The sequence below is a fragment of the Rhinolophus hipposideros genome (assembly GCF_964194185.1).
Source record: "Rhinolophus hipposideros genome assembly, chromosome: 3".
Lineage (NCBI taxonomy): Eukaryota > Metazoa > Chordata > Mammalia > Chiroptera > Rhinolophidae > Rhinolophus > Rhinolophus hipposideros.
In genome coordinates this window covers 204,939-222,108 of record NC_138049.1, presented here as the reverse complement: position 1 = coordinate 222,108, position 17,170 = coordinate 204,939, and the positions used below count along the sequence as shown (strand labels likewise).

The 17,170-nt window shown below is 45.3% G+C and overlaps 1 protein-coding gene across 6 annotated transcripts in view; it reads left to right on the top strand.

Moving 5' to 3' along the window:
• The window catches only part of FAM120B (family with sequence similarity 120 member B), a 59,997-nt gene that overhangs the window by 1,724 nt on the left and 41,103 nt on the right, over positions 1-17,170 (top strand). For 5 of the 6 annotated variants that reach the window (XM_081044789.1, XM_081044788.1, XM_081044790.1 and 2 more), the window contains exons 2-3: positions 8,837-10,054; positions 14,021-14,201. In XM_081044789.1, the coding sequence (XP_080900915.1) occupies positions 8,858-10,054; positions 14,021-14,201 (1,378 nt within the window). In that variant the 5' untranslated portion in view covers positions 8,837-8,857. The remainder of the gene's footprint in view (positions 1-8,836; positions 10,055-14,020; positions 14,202-17,170) is intronic. The other variant, XM_081044791.1, reaches the window with a different exon arrangement.

The window sequence follows — 17,170 nt, the reverse complement described above, 5'->3', positions numbered from 1 at the left end:
GGACTCCTTGTGTGTACTTGTTGCTGAGGCTGAGAGAGAAAATAGGAACGCATGGTGCTGTCGGACTCCTGCTACAACCTGGTTTAGTTTGCTCTCCAGTTGGGGAGGGACATGGCAGAGACCTGCAGCTCAGCACAGGCACCTCTGTGACAATGCACGCTGTTAGGTAACTGCTGGGTGTCCCGTCCTTCAAGGAAAGGCCAATGGTCAGAAGGAAAGTCCTCTTAATTGAGACCATAAAAGCGAGTGTTATCTCCGTGGAAACTAAGGTTATACACTGCAAATGCAGAGGAATTGCATTCTTTCTTTATTAGTTTGAAAATGAGGCAACCCTTATGCTATCAGTTATTTTCATAGCACTGTATAACAAGTATAAATAACCATTTTAACTTGCTTTCAGACATCTGTTTCTTTGTAAGGTGTTCTGTTGGAAAAGAGTCAGCGATTTAAAATGTTATTTACAGTTTAAATTATTTATATAAATACAATATGATATTTCTAAGATTTTATAAGAGTATAAAATCCACATAATTGAGAAGTAAGTCATTAGGTTATTTTTAAGACTGAGGAAATTAATGATGTACAAAGAGGTTAAATGATTTGTCTTCAGTCGGACAGTAAAACAGGGCCTTTATGAGCCAAGAGACCCAGTTCCTGAGCACCCTCTTCTTTTAAACAAATATTACTCAATAAGGAGGAATCCATTTAAGTCTGGGCTCACTGCACAGCTCTGACTATACCATGGGCCACATTACATCCGTCAGCATATCTGTCTGGCTACACGCATCCACGTAGGTATGCTGGGCTTTATAAATGTCGGTAGGCGTGCTGTCCCCATTAGTACTGTAGCCCACTGAACTCAGTACGGATTTATGTAAGTTATCGTGAAGTCACTTAGAATAAAATCATTGCCAGCCATGGCAATAGGAAAGTCTTTTTGAACAGCAGAGTTTTCTGGGTAGTTTAATTTTGAGGTTTTGCTCATTAAGCATGTAAATCTCCCATTTAGGATGGAAATCTTTCCAAAATACATGACTTCCATGCTTTCTTAATAGAATGTGTTGAATGACGTAAGCTTTCTGTAATCTCAATAAACGTAGGAAACATACTTTGCTGCATTGTGATGTAAGCAGTGTCAATGCTGTAGAAGCATACACAGCTGTGTCCCTGTTATCTGTTTGGAGTTTTTATGTCTTTCAGCTTTTTTTGTTTGTTTGTTGTCCTGTCCTCTCCGTAGGTTGGCTCTCAGCCGTTTTTCCCACTGACAGGCAGTACGTCTGCCTCACGGGCTCTTCCATACTTGCTCTGCTGTGGGCTGAGGGGTACTTAGAACTGGATAGAGACTAGTCCCTAGATGGGAAGTCAGAGCCTGAGGAAGTCTCCTGTGAGTAAATCGTTTTAGCTTTAACTCATGAGTTTCAAACTTTTTGTTGGATTCGTATCCTGAATTCTGGATAAGTGAAGCATACCTTTTTACAGGTGTGCACACATTTGCCTCCTCTGATCAGCGACTGTGTTTTCACATCATGCTTCACAGATCTAGAAGCGGTTTTGTCGCCCTGCGGTGGGTGGGACAGGCCCAGGGCCCAGTGGTCTGCGTTGCTCCTTCAGTCCTGGGACTGGGGGAACCTCCAGGAAAGGCAATCTTTGGACTTAGTTCAGCATTGAGTGATCTGATCGCTCTGAAATGCAGCAGGGTCAGGTGGGCTGTGGCCCAGTGAAAGGAGCACAGGCTTTGGATGGGGGAGGGTTCGAGTTCCAATCCCAGTGTTACTGTCACTGTTTGCCACTGTTTGCAGCCTCAGGCAGGTGACTGAAGGCAGCACACCTGCTGGAAGCGTGCCTTTTCCAGTGGCGTCCGAACAAAACTGATAAGGGGCTGTGGGACTAGAGGACCTGTTTCCTGTGGGCTTTCTGGTGAAAAAAGTACCGGTGTTCTTTGCAGAAAATTCTGCAACAGAAAAGCGTTTTAAAGTGTACAGTCTGATGCGTTTTGACATATGGTGTTTCCCCGAAAATAAGACTGGGTCTTATATTGCCGCCCTCTTTAGAGATTCAGGTCTCAGGCAGGACTTTGTTTTTTTGCTGTTGTGTCCCCAGCTGCTGGCAGGAGGCCTGGAGTACTAGGTGAATATTTATGGAGCGGATGTGACAATGTACATCTCATGCCTTTCGTTCACTGGGGTGGGGGTGGGACAGCAGAGGGTCGTCTGCCCTCCTTTGTCTTTTGCAGTAGGAAATAGGGTTCTTCCAGAACTGGAGGGGTGTTGGATAGTGGGCAGCCAGAAAACCGGCGTCCACGACAGCCCCTCGTGTATCTTGTCTTGCCTGCCTCCACGCCTTCTCCACAACGTAGGCAGGGCAGTGTTTCTAAAATGCTCGCTGTAAAACACCTTGAACGTCGCTGGATTTCCCTTCCGATGAAGTGTGAACACGTGTGTGTAGTTTGCAAGCCCCTTTGCCATCTGGCCTGTCCTATTGCAGCCTCATCTCCTCGCTCTTCCGTAGAGCAGAGGTTCTAGCACACATAGGGTTTGGCTTTGTTACTTCCATTTTCCATGTTTGAGGAACACATTTGTAATGTACATAAAGTTGCAGGTTAAACTACGTAACAGAACAGATGCTTTAAGCATCTTAGAAACATCCACTTAATAATAAAAAAGACACCTTAGGGACTTTTTAAAAATGCATCTCTTATTACTCTTGCTTCATGCCTCCCGCCGTTCTCCCATTTCTACCTGGCCTGCCTGCCTTTCCTGCCTTTTCATCGTCTCACTCGGACAGCTGTCGTGGATCCAGGATGTGGGCCGCGGCTCCTGCTGAAGGGTCCCCACGCTCTCTGCCCTTCTCTGTCCTACTCTTCTGCCCTCGTGCTTGTTGCTTGTGGGATGTTTTCCTGCTGCAGTGTAAGGCGCTAGCGGGCAGGGCCCTGTCTGTGTTGTTCATCTCTTAGTGTCGCTGTGGTGACTGGCACGAAGCTGCTTACTGACTGAATAGACCAAGTTTATGTTCAAATAAAATTACCCTGGTATTGTTGAGGAGAACTGGATGTTAGAGTTACAGCTGTAGATGGGCAGCCTGTTGGAGAAAAGTTACCGGGATGTGTTTTTAGTTTGACTCCGTAGTTTCACGCCTCAGATTTATCCCAAGAAAACGATCCAAGATGTGCTCAGAGATTTTTATACACAGATGTGATTCACATTCTTACCTCTGGCATGCAGTATTGGAAATAATGTAAGTACTCAACAGTAGGTTCAAATAATTCATTTTACACCCACATTGTGCATCCGTTAAAATGACACCGTAAGAGGTTAACAATGATTTGGAAATATGTTCATAAAAAATTAATATACAAAATAGATCATAGAAAAGCATGATCCCAATTTTTAAAGCCAATAATAAAAAAGTATACGTATGTACTCTAAAATATTTATTGTAGCCATTATTTTTGGAAGGTGAGATTATCAGTAGTTTTGTTCTTTGTTCTGTCTATGAATTTTCTGCAAAGAACATGGCTACCTTTTTAATCAGCAAAAAAATGTTACAAATAAATATATTCCCAATATTAAAGAGTGATCTAGCTTATGAAAATCCTTAGTAAACCCTCGCTAACATTTATATGGCTTTGTTTTAAATGTTTAGATAAATTAAGAATTTTGGATGTTGCTGGGCAGATTTTACTAAACTTTAGGCAACTGATAAGAAGTGTTCTTTAGATGAATTAATTTATAATCTAAATGACATTGTATCACAGCAGTTTATAGAGTAGGTCTTAGGAAGCATTTTGCAGATAAGAAAGTAAGTTGCTCAGCGTTTCACTGCTAGGAAGTGGAGGTTAGAGTTTGAACTCAGCAGTTTTGTTCTAGAGACTTCCTTTTGCCGTCCGCCTGCCCAGCAGCTGCCCTTCTCCCAGCACACAGCTGGAAGAGGTGCTCCTGCCGTGTTGTGACTCTTGGTCATAGCCACGCTGCCCTGCAGGCTCCTCCAGGCCATCCGGGTCTGGACTTCTAAAGCCAGGCATATAAAGTACGTTGCAGTAGCCACAGGCTTCCTTAAAGAAGAAATTATTCTGAAACGGAGAACAGTGAGGAAACACTTTATCCCAGACTGCTGCTGTGTGGAGCGAGAGGGGAGTCACCTCGAATGTCCAAGGACGGGATTTATGGCTACAGGCGGCTTGAGGGGCTGTGGGTTTTGATCAGATATTGGGGGGGGATTCTCTGAACTGACCCAGCAAGCAGGACTGCTGACACTGGCCTCGGTGGGGACCAGCTGGCCCTGAGGTCGAGGCCTTGTGGACAAGAGGGCCCAGGAGCCTGGGTGGCGTTTGCTCCAGGACAGCGTCTCTGTCAGTGCTGGATGAGTCCTGCGTGGAGGTCTCTGAAGCATGGAGACACACCTAGGGGGCCCCCCCTTCGTTTACTGCCTTACCTGGTTGTTCGCGTGTCTGTCACAACTCAGTAGACATGGAGCAAACACTGCCTTGTGGTGGCGTGGGACAGACCTTTGGGATTCTGTGTCTGGGGTCCCTGTGGGTTTCTCTTGGGTGGGGTCAGTGGGAGGAAAGGAGAGGAGAGTGGCCTTCAGATACAGCATCAGGGGACCTCACCGCGGGCCCTGGCCCCGCCAGCATGTTACCAGTGAAAGAACAGACAATTCCCTAAGACTTGGAAATTAAGTGCGGAACAGAAAATAGGTCTGCGTGTTTTGTCCCTGTCATCCTGGACCGTTGTTTAACAAATTCACCCAACATTATTCAACTTTCTAATAGGATGAGCCTCTCTCTTTTCTGTTCTCTCCTGCTCAGAGCCCAAGCTCTGCGATGTTACATGTTAATTCCTAGATTTTTGTCTTGTAGACAGAGTACTTCTGTCTGATGAAGATAAACCCAAAGGTTATGGTTTTGTTGCTCCATGGACATTGACCTGATTTGTCTCTGACTGAGAAAAGTTTACTGTGGTCAACTCCAACTGGTCAAGCCCCTGACTCAGTGTCCCCAGGCTCCCTCATCAGTGTGTGTGTGCAGGGGTGACGGCCTGCCACCACTGGGCGCTTGGTGTGCACTAGGGTGGCCACACCACTGGTCCTGCCACCACTGGGAGCTGGGTGTACGCTAAGGTGGCTACACCGCTGGTCCTGCTGGTCCTGGTGGCCCTGCAAATGCTGCTCTTCATGGGAAGTGTCCCCTGACTGTCTGCGTCCATTGTCCTTGTGTCCACATTGACTGCACGTGGCCTCTCTGACCCGTCTGTCAGTGATAGGTAGGGTTGATAGGTTTTTGCCGAGTGAGGCATACCGCTCGCTTCATTTCTCTGTCCGTGCAGAGATTGTGAATAAAGGAGCTTCTGGACTTCTGTCCACTTCCTCATGTACTGGTGACGCAGTATGTTGGGATTTGTGTGGCTGTGAGTAAAAGGAAGCCATTCCTAGGAACGAGGCTGCCTCCAGCACGACAACTCTCCCGTGTGCCTGCAGCCGCTCCTTCGAAATTTCCTGCACTGACGCTGTTGCCAAACCAGCTTGTCAGCTGCTCGCGGGCCGTACAGGACTTCTTATGCGTCCTTTCCCCACATCTGGAGTCGGTAGACTCGTTGATTCCTGATTTCTCTATACAGCTGCACTGTGATGCCTCCGTTTATTCACTCATTCACAAATACTGGGCCTCTTGCATGCCACACACTGCAGGTGTCAGGGTTACGACAGAGTGACATCATCTGCTCTGGAGAGGCTCATTGATGGGGGGGATTCTCAGGCTGTGCTCGGGGTACTAAGATTCCTAGCGAATGAGGTAGAACTTTTCTTTCTTTCTAATGAAAGTTTCCTTATAATTTGCAGGTAGAGTAGACGAAATTATATATGTATATAATTGTTTTAAAAACTACCTAAAGGTAGAGAATGAAAAATCTCAGTGTATGTTCTTAGTAATAAAAGGCTTAAAAACAAAGAAATATTTTAAAAGGTAGTATCCACAAAAGTTATATTTTTAAGCATTTAGTTTTCCAGCATACTAACTACAGTAAGGCAGTGGGAGCGTTGGACATTTCGAGGAGTTGAAATACCAGAAGGCCGCCTCTAACGTCACAAGTGCCCAAATCTTTGCCTCTCAAACTTTTCTTTGTAAATGTCATAGAAGAGCACATTGTAGGTGACATCCCTGAAGTAATTTGTGATTCAAAATGTGAGAAACTGGTTGTGTGGAAGACAGGAAAAACCAGTGTGTGTTACATTAAAATAATGAGCTTTTCACTCCTGGGTGAGGAAGGAGGGAAAACATTGGAATAAAATCAGGGCAGAGTTGAGCCTGACTTCTTGTAAAATAGAGGAGAGTGTTTTGAGAATCTCAGTGTTGTCACTTGCAGTTTTAATAGAAAAATGCTTGAAACAAAAATCCCTTTTTGTTGGTAAGGGAAGGCAGCCAACCGTATGTGACAGAGCTGCCAATGGGGCCTCATTGGGGGCGGGGCTGGAGGCAGGTTCTGTTGCGCCCAGAGCACCCAGAGCCAGTGGGCGGCTCCCAGGGCGGCTGGGGCTTGCTGGGAACCCATGCTCAGCACCCAGCCTGGGTCCCAGTGAAAGGAGGGGAGTGTCCTCAGTGCGGAAACTGAGGCAGACTCCAGATTTTAAGGTTTGCTTTTGCTTCACTTATCAGCAAGCCTGCTTTTTTCCAAGTGTCAACCTAGAGAGAGGTTGTGAAGTCAGAGCCTTCTGACCTCCCCTTCTTTTGTTCTTAGCCCCCCCTTTCCAAACCTGTGCTTTCTTACCTACCATATTGGAACCTCCTGCTGGAGAAGTACACGCAGCCGTCAGAGGCACGGGATCCGTGCCCAGAGGTACAAGCTATAGGACCATTCACGCCGTAGGACCATCCACGCCGTGGGACCGTCCACGCTGTAGGACCGTCCACGCTGTAGGACCATCCACGCTGTGGGACCGTCCACGCTATAGGACCGTCCACGCTGTAGGACCATCCATGCCGTGGGACCGTCCACGCCGTGGGACTGTCCACGCCGTGGGACCGTCCACGCCGTGGGACCGTCCACGCCGTAGGACCGTCCAAGCTGTAGGACCGTCCACGCTGTAGGACCACCTTGTAGTTGCGATAATCATTTTATGAAGTCCAGTTTCTGCTTCAGAACTCACATCCCTTGGTAAATGTTCCCAAGAGAAATGCTCCGCTAGTAATCCTGTGTTTCCCCAAAAATAAGACCAGGTCTCATATTAAGCTTTGCTCCAAAAGACACACTATTTATGTTCAGGGGACGTCATCCTGAAAAATCATGCTAGGGCTTCTTTTCCGGTTAGGTCTTATTTTCAGGGAAACATGGTAGCTGTGCAATGTTTGGGGTGTATGGATTCGTGCACTCTGTTATGTTTAATAACTTAATAAGCAGGACTTCCCAAAATTTCAGCATAAATGTGCTGCATGTGTCCACTCAATTTTTATATGGTTTTCATAATAATGGCTATTAAACAGATAACTTGAAATTGTGCTGATAGGGGCCACTGCCCATTAACAGGCAGTAAATTCTTAAATGATAACCCTGTGATGACGCCTTTTCTCAATCTCGTATTTAGTTTCTTCATTTGTGAAATGCAGCTTGTAGATTTTTACCCGTCATGGCTGTTGGAAAGATTGGAGATCTTTTGTGTTGAGCTCCCAGCATGTGTGGGGGGAGCTCACTGCCATACGAGAGCTGTGACTGATAGCCTCTGTCACTGAGGCATGGCTCTGCTGCTCTCCGTCCTAAGCCTACGGAGGGACGCATCATTTGTTCTTGTGTTGCTCTTTGAGTAATAAGGGTTTTTGTTTTGTTTTATCAAAGGACCCTAAGTCCTGATGATTCTTAAAGAAAACCAAAGTGAAAGGGATAAACTGTTAAAGTAAAAGATGTCACTTGGGACTTTTGTGACCTTCGATGGATGTTATTACCTACTCGAATAATGTCTGATGTCACATCTTCTATTATTTACAAGGACAGCTCACTTATTGTGAAGTACTCTGCTTAGGTTTTTTCAGATTTTGAATTCTAGCTCTGTGAACCATGTATGTTTTACATTTTAGGGTGGGCAGTTTTCCTTTTAAAGTCAGTTATTCCCCACCTCAGATGTTACAAATACAAACGTTTGTCATTGTGAATTTTCATGTACCGTACTGTGTTTAATCCGAGGTTGGGGACCTACACTGGCAGGGGGCCGACGTAAGGTACAGGCGGATTTCCAAGTGTGCGGCTGTTCGGTGCCCACATTGTTCAAGGGTACACCGTAGTTTTTTTGTAATGCCTTTATTGGGGCATTCCACTTTGTAAATCCCTCCCTCCCACCTGCTCCCACCCAGGGTACCACTGAAATACTCTCTGTCACTACAAATGAGCTCAACTTGCAGTGAGCTAGAATCTTGATGTCACTGTAACCACACAGTGTGTGCTCTTTCACTCAGCAAAGTTAGTTTGAGAAGCAGCCAGGTTGCATGTACCAGTTTATGTTTTAGGTTTTCAAAATTAACTTCTAGTTGAGTTCCTACATGGGAAATATTACTTCTTTGAAAACTGTTCATCTGGTTTTGAAATTAGTTGAGAAATCTGTTGAATAATAGTCTTTGTGAAAATCTTAAAAGATGCTACACTGTGTTGTCCTTGTGAAAATCCAAAGTTCCTCATGCGTTTCCATTGAAAACACTTTACGCTCCCGACCAGCACATCGTGTTGATATGTCATATTGGTGACCGGGGGTTTCTTGGAAATAGAGAATAAGTATTAAGTATTGTCTTGTGTTTGCTTTGTAAGGTGCCACATCTCTACTGATAATGCCATAATTACTACTTTATTTTTCTTTCCAGATCCTTTCCAGGAGTTCAGCTATGGGTGTGAGAGGCTTACAGGGATTTGTGGCGAGTACCTGCCCACATATATGTACCGTAGTGAATTTGAAAGAGCTGGCCGAGCGCCACCGGAGCAAGCACCCCGGCTGCATGCCCACCATCGTGGTGGACGCTATGTGCTGCCTCAGGTACTGGTACACTCCCGAGTCGTGGGTTTGTGGTGGCCAATGGAGAGAGTACTTTTCTGCTTTGCGAGAATTTGTTAAAACCTTTGCAACTGTTGGCATCAAGTTGATATTCTTCTTTGATGGCATGGTGGAGCAGGATAAGAGAGATGTGTGGGTGAAACGAAGACTCAAGAACAACAGGGAGATAGCCAAGATTTTCCATTATATCAAGTCCCACAGGAAGCAGCCCGGCAGAAACATGTTCTTCATCCCCTCAGGGCTGGCCATATTTACGCGGTTTGCATTGAAGACCCTGAGTCAGGAAACTCTGTGTTCATTACAGGAGGCTGACTATGAGGTGGCATCCTATGGTCTCCAAAATAACTGTCTTGGGATTCTTGGAGAAGACACCGACTACTTAATTTATGATACCTGTCCCTACTTTTCAATTAGCGAGCTCTGTCTGGACAGTCTCGACACCATCATGCTCTGTAGACAGAAGCTCTGTGAGAGTCTGGACCTCGGCCTGGCAGACCTTCCTCTTCTGGCCTGCCTGCTTGGCAACGACATAGTCCCGGACAGCGTGTTTGAAAGCTTCCGGTACAAGTGCTTGTCTTCCTATACCTCTGTGAAAGAGAACTTTGACAAGAAAGGGAACACTATCTCAGCTGTAGCACACCACATAGCTAAAGTTCTTCGCTTACATCAAGGTGAGAAAAAGCTAGAAGAGATGTTACCTTTGGGACCAAACAAAGCTCTTTTTTATAAAGGGGTGACATCGTATCTTTTGCCAGGACAGACATCTCCGTGGATTTTCCAAAACCCCAAAGATATAGCAACTTTGCACAAGCAGGTAGTATCCATGAGTTCAGACCCTGAATCCAAGCAAGAAATTTCTGTGTGTACAGATCCTGACTCTAACCAAGAAAGTCCTATGTGTATAGACCCTGTATCCAACCAAGAAGTTTCTGTGTGTTCAGACCCTGAAATTAAACAAGAAGACCCCATGAATATGGAGCCTGAAATCAAGCAACAAGTAACCATGGTTTCAGACACTGAAATCTTAAAGGTACGTAAACATGCCCACCAGAATCTAATATATTAGGGTTGAAAATGTACCCATCGAGGGACTCGAGTCAGTGCATCCTGCCTGCCTGCAGCGGTTAAGGCACTGTGGGGACATAGACCAGGTCTCTGGGAGTTTAGTTTCATGTGACAATCCGTGAAAACTCACATTATAAACTATATGTGACACAGAAGAGAGCTCTAGGAATTTGAAGGAGAGTCATCGCTGTGGGTTAAGGTACAGACAGAAGTTCGCAGAAGAGTGGAACTGGAGCCAGACTTTAATGGGGGCCGACATTGACTTTGAACAGGCAATGACTGGTGGTGGGGGCACGGAGGGTGCAGAGTGTGGGATCTGTGTCACTTTGGGCACAGTGGCCAAACAGTGGCCTGGAACATGGGGTTTGACGCAGGAAGTAGGGAGAAAATTGGGGAAAGTTAGACTGCAGCCAGATTGTGAAGACTATTAAATACCACACCAAGAATTTGGACTTAGTTCTGAAAGTAAGAGAGAGGCCTTGAGGGGTTTTGACAGGAGGGCCACGATTTAACCACTTCTGTGTGAGGTCCTGTGCTATGTGCTTTAAATGTATTATGTGCTTTACATGTATTATGTGCTTTACATGTACTATGCCATTTAATCCTGATGTTACAGGTGAGATACATGTCCACATCCCTCAATAAGTTCAAAAGCAAACTCATTACCCACAAACGTGTTACTGTTCCTGGCGTCGTGAGTGTCGCCGTCTTTCATCTAGTTACAGTGGTACCTCGGTTTTCAAACGTAATCTGTTCCTGAAGACCGTTCGAGTTCTGAAAGGTTCGGAAACAGTCGACAGCTGGGCCTCAGGATCTTGCCCTCAGTGGAAGCCATGGGACGTGTTCGACTTCTGAGGCGTGTACAAAAACCGAAGCATTTATTTCTGGGTTTACGGCATTCATAAACCAAAATGTTCGTCAACAGAGACGTTCGAAAACCAAGGTACCACTGTACATAAGTTATAAAGCTAGGAATTAGCTGTCCCATTTTGCATAACCCGTCTCTCCCAATCTTGTTACATTTACCTGTCGGCTTCCCACTGCAGACGGAGCCAGCCTTTGTCTGGCCTGCACACTGTGCCCTTGCAGTCGGTCTGTGATGCATGCAGGAAGGAAGCCACGTTTGCATTTCATTCTCTGAGGACCGAACACTAGTCTCTGTGTGGCCAAAGCGCACCCTGACCTAGCCACTCCCACGTCTCTTCTTGCTCTGGAAAGCTGTCCTGCCCTTCTACTAGTCTCTTCTGTCACAGCTGGGTAGTCACACCCTCAGAAACCCCCGGAGGACCCCCCCTGTCTGTGATGCCTGCTGGTGAGTGTGCCTGACATTTGTAGCACATGCCTGTTGGGATTTCGTGTTTGATTAATGTCTCACTGCCAAACCCCTTGTGCCTGTCACACTGTGTCGTAGTAGCTGCTCCTTGGATCCTGAGTGCATATTTGTTCCTTGTCTTGCAGCTGTAGATTCGCTTGTTCGTGACCTCTTCCTCCCTCTGTACAGCACCCCACATGGTGCCCCCCCACCCCCACACCCCCGCAGGTGGGAGGTGGGCCGGGCCAGCAGGGGGCAGCCAAAGGGGCAGGACCCGTCCTAGCAGACAAAGCCCTGGACTGCCTGCCCCGTGCCACACAGGTGACCGGCTGGGAACTGAGGCCCTTAGGTTGGCAGCGAGGGCTTGGTGGTCTCGGAGACTGGTTGCACCGGGCCTGGCTGCAGCCCCCTCTGCAGGCGTCGGGGAAGGTGCCTGGGCTGAAGCAGGTGGGGTCTGTGCCCCCAGCCCCGGAAGTCCGACAGTGGGCGGGCCTGTCTGCCGACAGGAGGGTGCCATATGCTCACAATGACGTTTATTGAATTTAATTACATCTTTGAAAATAATGTTGAAGTTTACTAAGTTCCCCTTGTTTTTCCTTAAATTTTTTTGCAAATAGCCCTATCAAATAGGTAACCAAAATTATAGCATGTGAGTATTTTGACCACATATGGGCACCCTAGAAACCAGCAATTAACCCTAGGCACACCCCACTACCTGTACCTGTCTTTCCTCCGTGGTTTACATAATGTTGGGTAAACTGAATTATTACTAGCTTTAGAATTTTTAGATGAGGTGAATAAGGGTTTTCCAAGTGAGGAATGCTGTATCTACAGTCACAGGCACAGATAAAAGGCACTTACTAGGTGATACTGAACTATTCATGGATTAAAATGATAGTTTAGAGAATTTATCTGAAAACGCCTTGTACATCCAGACAAGAGTGTTACTTCCCAAATTGTGTACAATTGCCAAAATTTAGATTTCTTGGTAGGGTAACTATAATTTATTATAACTTTCTAGATAAATTTGTCAGAATACCAACTCTTTTGAAATAAAAAGAATCCGAAATGGAAGAGGGAATAGGAAAATAAAGTAGAAGCTATTCTGCCTTAAAAGGATCATAAAATACATGCCTGTGACACTTCTGATAGATTCTGTATCAGAAGGGGCACATAGAGAAATAGAGCACGTCTGATAATCTTCAGTGGGTTAGAGTATCAGGTAATCTTTAAAATATTTTCTACAGCCTTACTGACCTGAAAGTGGCCAGCTGTCTGCTGTCTGGGTTTAAAGAAAGTTTGGCAACGACAGACACTGTGGGATATCTTGCCTTGTAATAACAGTTAGCACTGACCGTGCGCTGTGTGCCAGGCCGCGTGTTAGGTGCAGTTCACATATTACCTCACTTAATCCTCACAGTGTTGTGAGATTGGCACTTTTATTAAACCTATTTTACATATGAAGAAGGTGATTCAGTCTCAAGTCTCCAATAATGAATGAACTTAACTGGAATTACTTAAGTATGTATAAATAATGAGACAGCCTGATTCACAGAATTTTGCTATTCCACGTTACCTAATATCACATTTTAAATGCCTTTAGCTGTGGACTGTTTGGGTTTAAATTTTGAACAGGAACCAATTTTCTCCTGCAGTGATAAGAATGATCCGGAAAAATCAAAGCTGTGTGTAGGTTATGGTAGCCCTTTCGATTCTGAGTACTTATTTAATGAGAAAGTGGCATCAATTTACATCGTGTGTTGTCTCCTACCACGTGCCAAGGCTGCTGACATTGCCAGGCAGAAACCGGTCAGTGTTCAGCACACGTTTCACTCAGTAGGGCAGGGCAGGTGCTTGAGTGAGCTACCATTTCTACTCCTGGGGGGATCAGACAGGGTAACAGTGTTGGGTCCGTGTGAATGGAGCGTCATGAGGCAGGGGGAGGTGAGCTTTGGGAGAGGAGGGAAGGGTTTATGGACAGGTGACACTGGGGTGAGCCTCAAAAGGAAGAGGCTTGTGACGTGGGAGGCTGGGAGGGGCTGGAAGGGACAGAAGTGTTACAGAACACAGGAGAAGGCAGGGAGGGTTGCGTGCTGAGGAGCCGTGAGGGTGTGCCATGTGATCGGCTTGCAGCAGCTTCTATGAGGGCGCGATGGTTGTGCAGGAAAAGGAGGCGCTGTGAAGTGGGGTCTTGAGTGAAGATTAGGGTGAAGAATCTGTGGCAGCCGTTCAGATGCTTTGAAGACAGTAGTGATTGCATCTGTGTGTGCAAGACGGCAGGTTGGGTTGGAGAGGGGAGAGATGGGGTAGGGCTCAGCTAGAGGCTTTTATGGCTTTGTTTCTCGCAGGAGGATGAAATGATGAGCCACTGGAGGTCAGCTGGGTGGTTGGAGACTGGGGGTGCAGTGGGCTGCATATTCAACGCTTGGAGCCTAGAAGCCCAGCGGAAGGGAAGCAGAAATGCCACCTGCACGTCCTGAGTTTGAATGACAATTGTTCCATTTTCGAGTGCCTTGAAAAACACTGGCATGTGACTTAAAGGTGTCGGCTGTTCGGTTTGCAGGCTGCAGTTTTGGTTTTGTTTTCGAGGAGAAACTCATGTGTTTCACTGTTGAGCAGATTGCCAGGATGCGCCACGTCCATGGGGAAAGCTACCTGGTGTACAACATCCTGACCAGTGGGGAGATCGAATGCAGCAACACCCTGGAGGATGCACTGGACCAGGCTTTGCCCAGCCAGGCCTTCGTGTACCGCCCCGTGAGACAGCGTGTCTACTCCCTCCTGCTCGGACGCGGCCAAGGTGAGGGTCCCAGATGGTGCCGTCTGGGCCGAGTTGTGACTGACTGGCCAGACCAAGGCGCATGCGTCCTTTCAGGGGACAGATACTGCTAAACAGGGTTGGTTTCTCTGAAATTGAGGGTACTGCTGCTGTGTGTACAAAGTTAGGTAAATGCCACAGGACGTTTCCATCTGATCAGCAAGCAGCCTGTTGATTCCTTACAGGAAGAGTGCATTGCTTGTATAAAATGTTATATTTTTACGTGCTTTTTAAAAAATGTGAAAACGCTCTCCTCCTGTAGGAGTGTAGGGTGTGTTTATTATTAGAAGACAGTGTCAATTTACTCTACCTCAAAATGTGATTTTCATAAAAGAATTGTAGAAAATCCAGTACTTCATATTTTAAAATACAAACAGAATTTTCCTTAGGGTTTCGTAATGAAGTCTGTGCATCTTCCGTCTATATTCCATTGCTCAGTAGCAGCGAGTGTGTCGGGAGGACCTTTATTTAACACCATGTGTGCAGTTAGTCAGGCCTGTAATCCTCTGAGGGGCAGGAGAAGACGCTTTGCAGTAGACAGCTGGTGCTTACTGCATTTAGTGACCTCTGAGGTCAGGCTCTGCTCACTGAGGCAGGCCGACTGCACTACCGTGGTCGGATGGAAGAGGGCTCGGATGAGAAATGGGTTTATATCATGAGACAGAAGCTGATCTACAAACAGAACCGAAAGGACCTACGTAATCAACTTTGGGACCAAATATTGTCTGAATGAGTCTTATGTGGCTCTGCCTGTATTCTTTCTGAACATGAATGATTGCACATTGATTAAGATTAAAAAAATACATCTTCATCATGAGAAACATTTTATATCAGAGAATAAAATTTCCCTGGAATTGTTTATAGAACACAGCTGACCCTTAGCAACTCAGGGTTCGGGGCACTGGCCCCCCACTCAGTCAGAAGCCCGAGTATAACTGCCCTCGTCCTCCACACCCACAGTTCCCCAACTGTGGCTCAGAATACACTTGACCCTGGAAAACGGGTTTGAACTGCGCAGGTCCACTTACTAAAACCCAGGAATAACTGGACCTTGTGCTACTCAGTTAAATGTATTTTCTCAACTGAGGTTAAAATACATGAAGTGCACTAACTTAAATTCCATACTTTGTGAATGCACTTTACTTCCAGTCACGTAGGTAACTTCAGTAGATGACCATAGTAACAGGAAGACTCACTGTAAGTGAACTTGTCTTCATAAGTGATCTTTCCCTTTTTCTTTCTCAACTTTTTGGTTTTGTGATGCAGTTTACAGTATTAGGATGTGAAAATAACATGCTTCTGTTGCTGGTTTATTTACAGTACTGATGAGGCATATTCTACGTTGTTTGAGTGGCTTATTCTTATGTGTGTGCTTAAACGTTAAATACCCTCTACGGTGGAGCATATCCTTCCGTAAATATTAGCAATATTAATAAGGCTGTTCAGGTCTTGTACCATCTCCTGTTGACTTGTCCTTGGTTCTTGAGGGTAGAGTGTTGAAATATTCAGATGTTGTGATTTTTATTTATATGTTCAGTTCTGTTAGTGTTTGCTTCAGATACTTTGGAAGTTCTGTTCTTATGTGCATGTATATTGAGGATTATGATGTTTCTTAATGAAATGTCTCTTAACAGTATGAGATTTCCCTTTGAAAAAATCTAGTAATATTTCTTGCCTTCAAGTTGGCTTTGTCAGACACCAATATAAGCACTCCAGTTTTCTTAGGTTAATATTTGCGTGCTGTATCTTTTTTCTGTCCTTTTACTTTTAAACTAGTTCTTTATGTTTAAAGTACACCTCTTTCAAGCAGCATATCATCTGACAAGCATATCCTCTGACCAAAAAAATCTCTTTCAGCTGGCGTGTTTAGACCATTTACAGATAAAGTTACTATTGACATGCTTGGGTTTTACATCTTCTATTTTGCACTTCGCTCTGGTGTTTTGGTTATTTTTTTCCTCATTTTATCCTCTTCTGATTTCTTTTGGATCAGTTGAAAAAGTTTTAGTATTTTGTTTCATATCCTCTTTGGGGTTGTTAGATTTGTTCTTTTTTAGTGGTTGCTCTAGGGTTTATGATACTCATTTTTAAAGGATCACAGTCTGCCTTAAGGTAGTAGCATATTGTGTTACGTGTAATGTAAAAACCTACAACAGTGCACTTTTGTTGTGTCCATTGTTTTTGTTACTGTTGCTTTATGTCTCCTGCATATTTTTAAAACTTTTGGAGTTACATAGTACACTGAGTTCCAGTCGAGGCCACACAGTGGAGGCCACAGACTATATAATAAAGCACAGTACAAAGCAGGAAAGTGACACTGTCCACTGCTCTTCACTAGCCTGCAGACCTTGCTCACTCTGCATTCTTTCACTTGTGTGTGCACATCGTGCTGTGCAGGTTGGTCCCATGTCAAGACAAAGCACAGCTTCTCAAGCCCAAGGAGCTCCCTTGTACTGCCCCGTTGTCCTGCCCTCTGATGACCACTTGTCTGTCCTCCATCTCTGGATTTTGGTCTGTTGGGAGACTTACATAAATGGAAACAGATATGTTCTTTTGAGATTATACATGTATCTTAGACTCCATAATACACAATTCTTATTTTTTCTTTAAACGAGGGGTTGGCAGGCTTTTTCTGTGAAAGGCCAGATGGTAATAAACATTTTAGGCTTTCAGGGCCCCCACAGTCTTGGTAACAAATACTGAGCCTTGCTGCTGGAGTGCAGACGTAGCCGCAGATGGTACGTCGGTGATGAAGTGTGGCTGTGTGCTAATAAAGCTTTATCTAGTTTTTCCATGTCACCAAATTTGAATTTGATATTATCTCCCTGTATCACAGAATATTCTCCTTTTGATAATTTTTCCAGTCATTTAAAATAATATGAAAGGCATTATTAGGTTTCAGACTGTATAAAAACGAACAGGCCACATTTGGCCCATGGGCTGTAATTTTC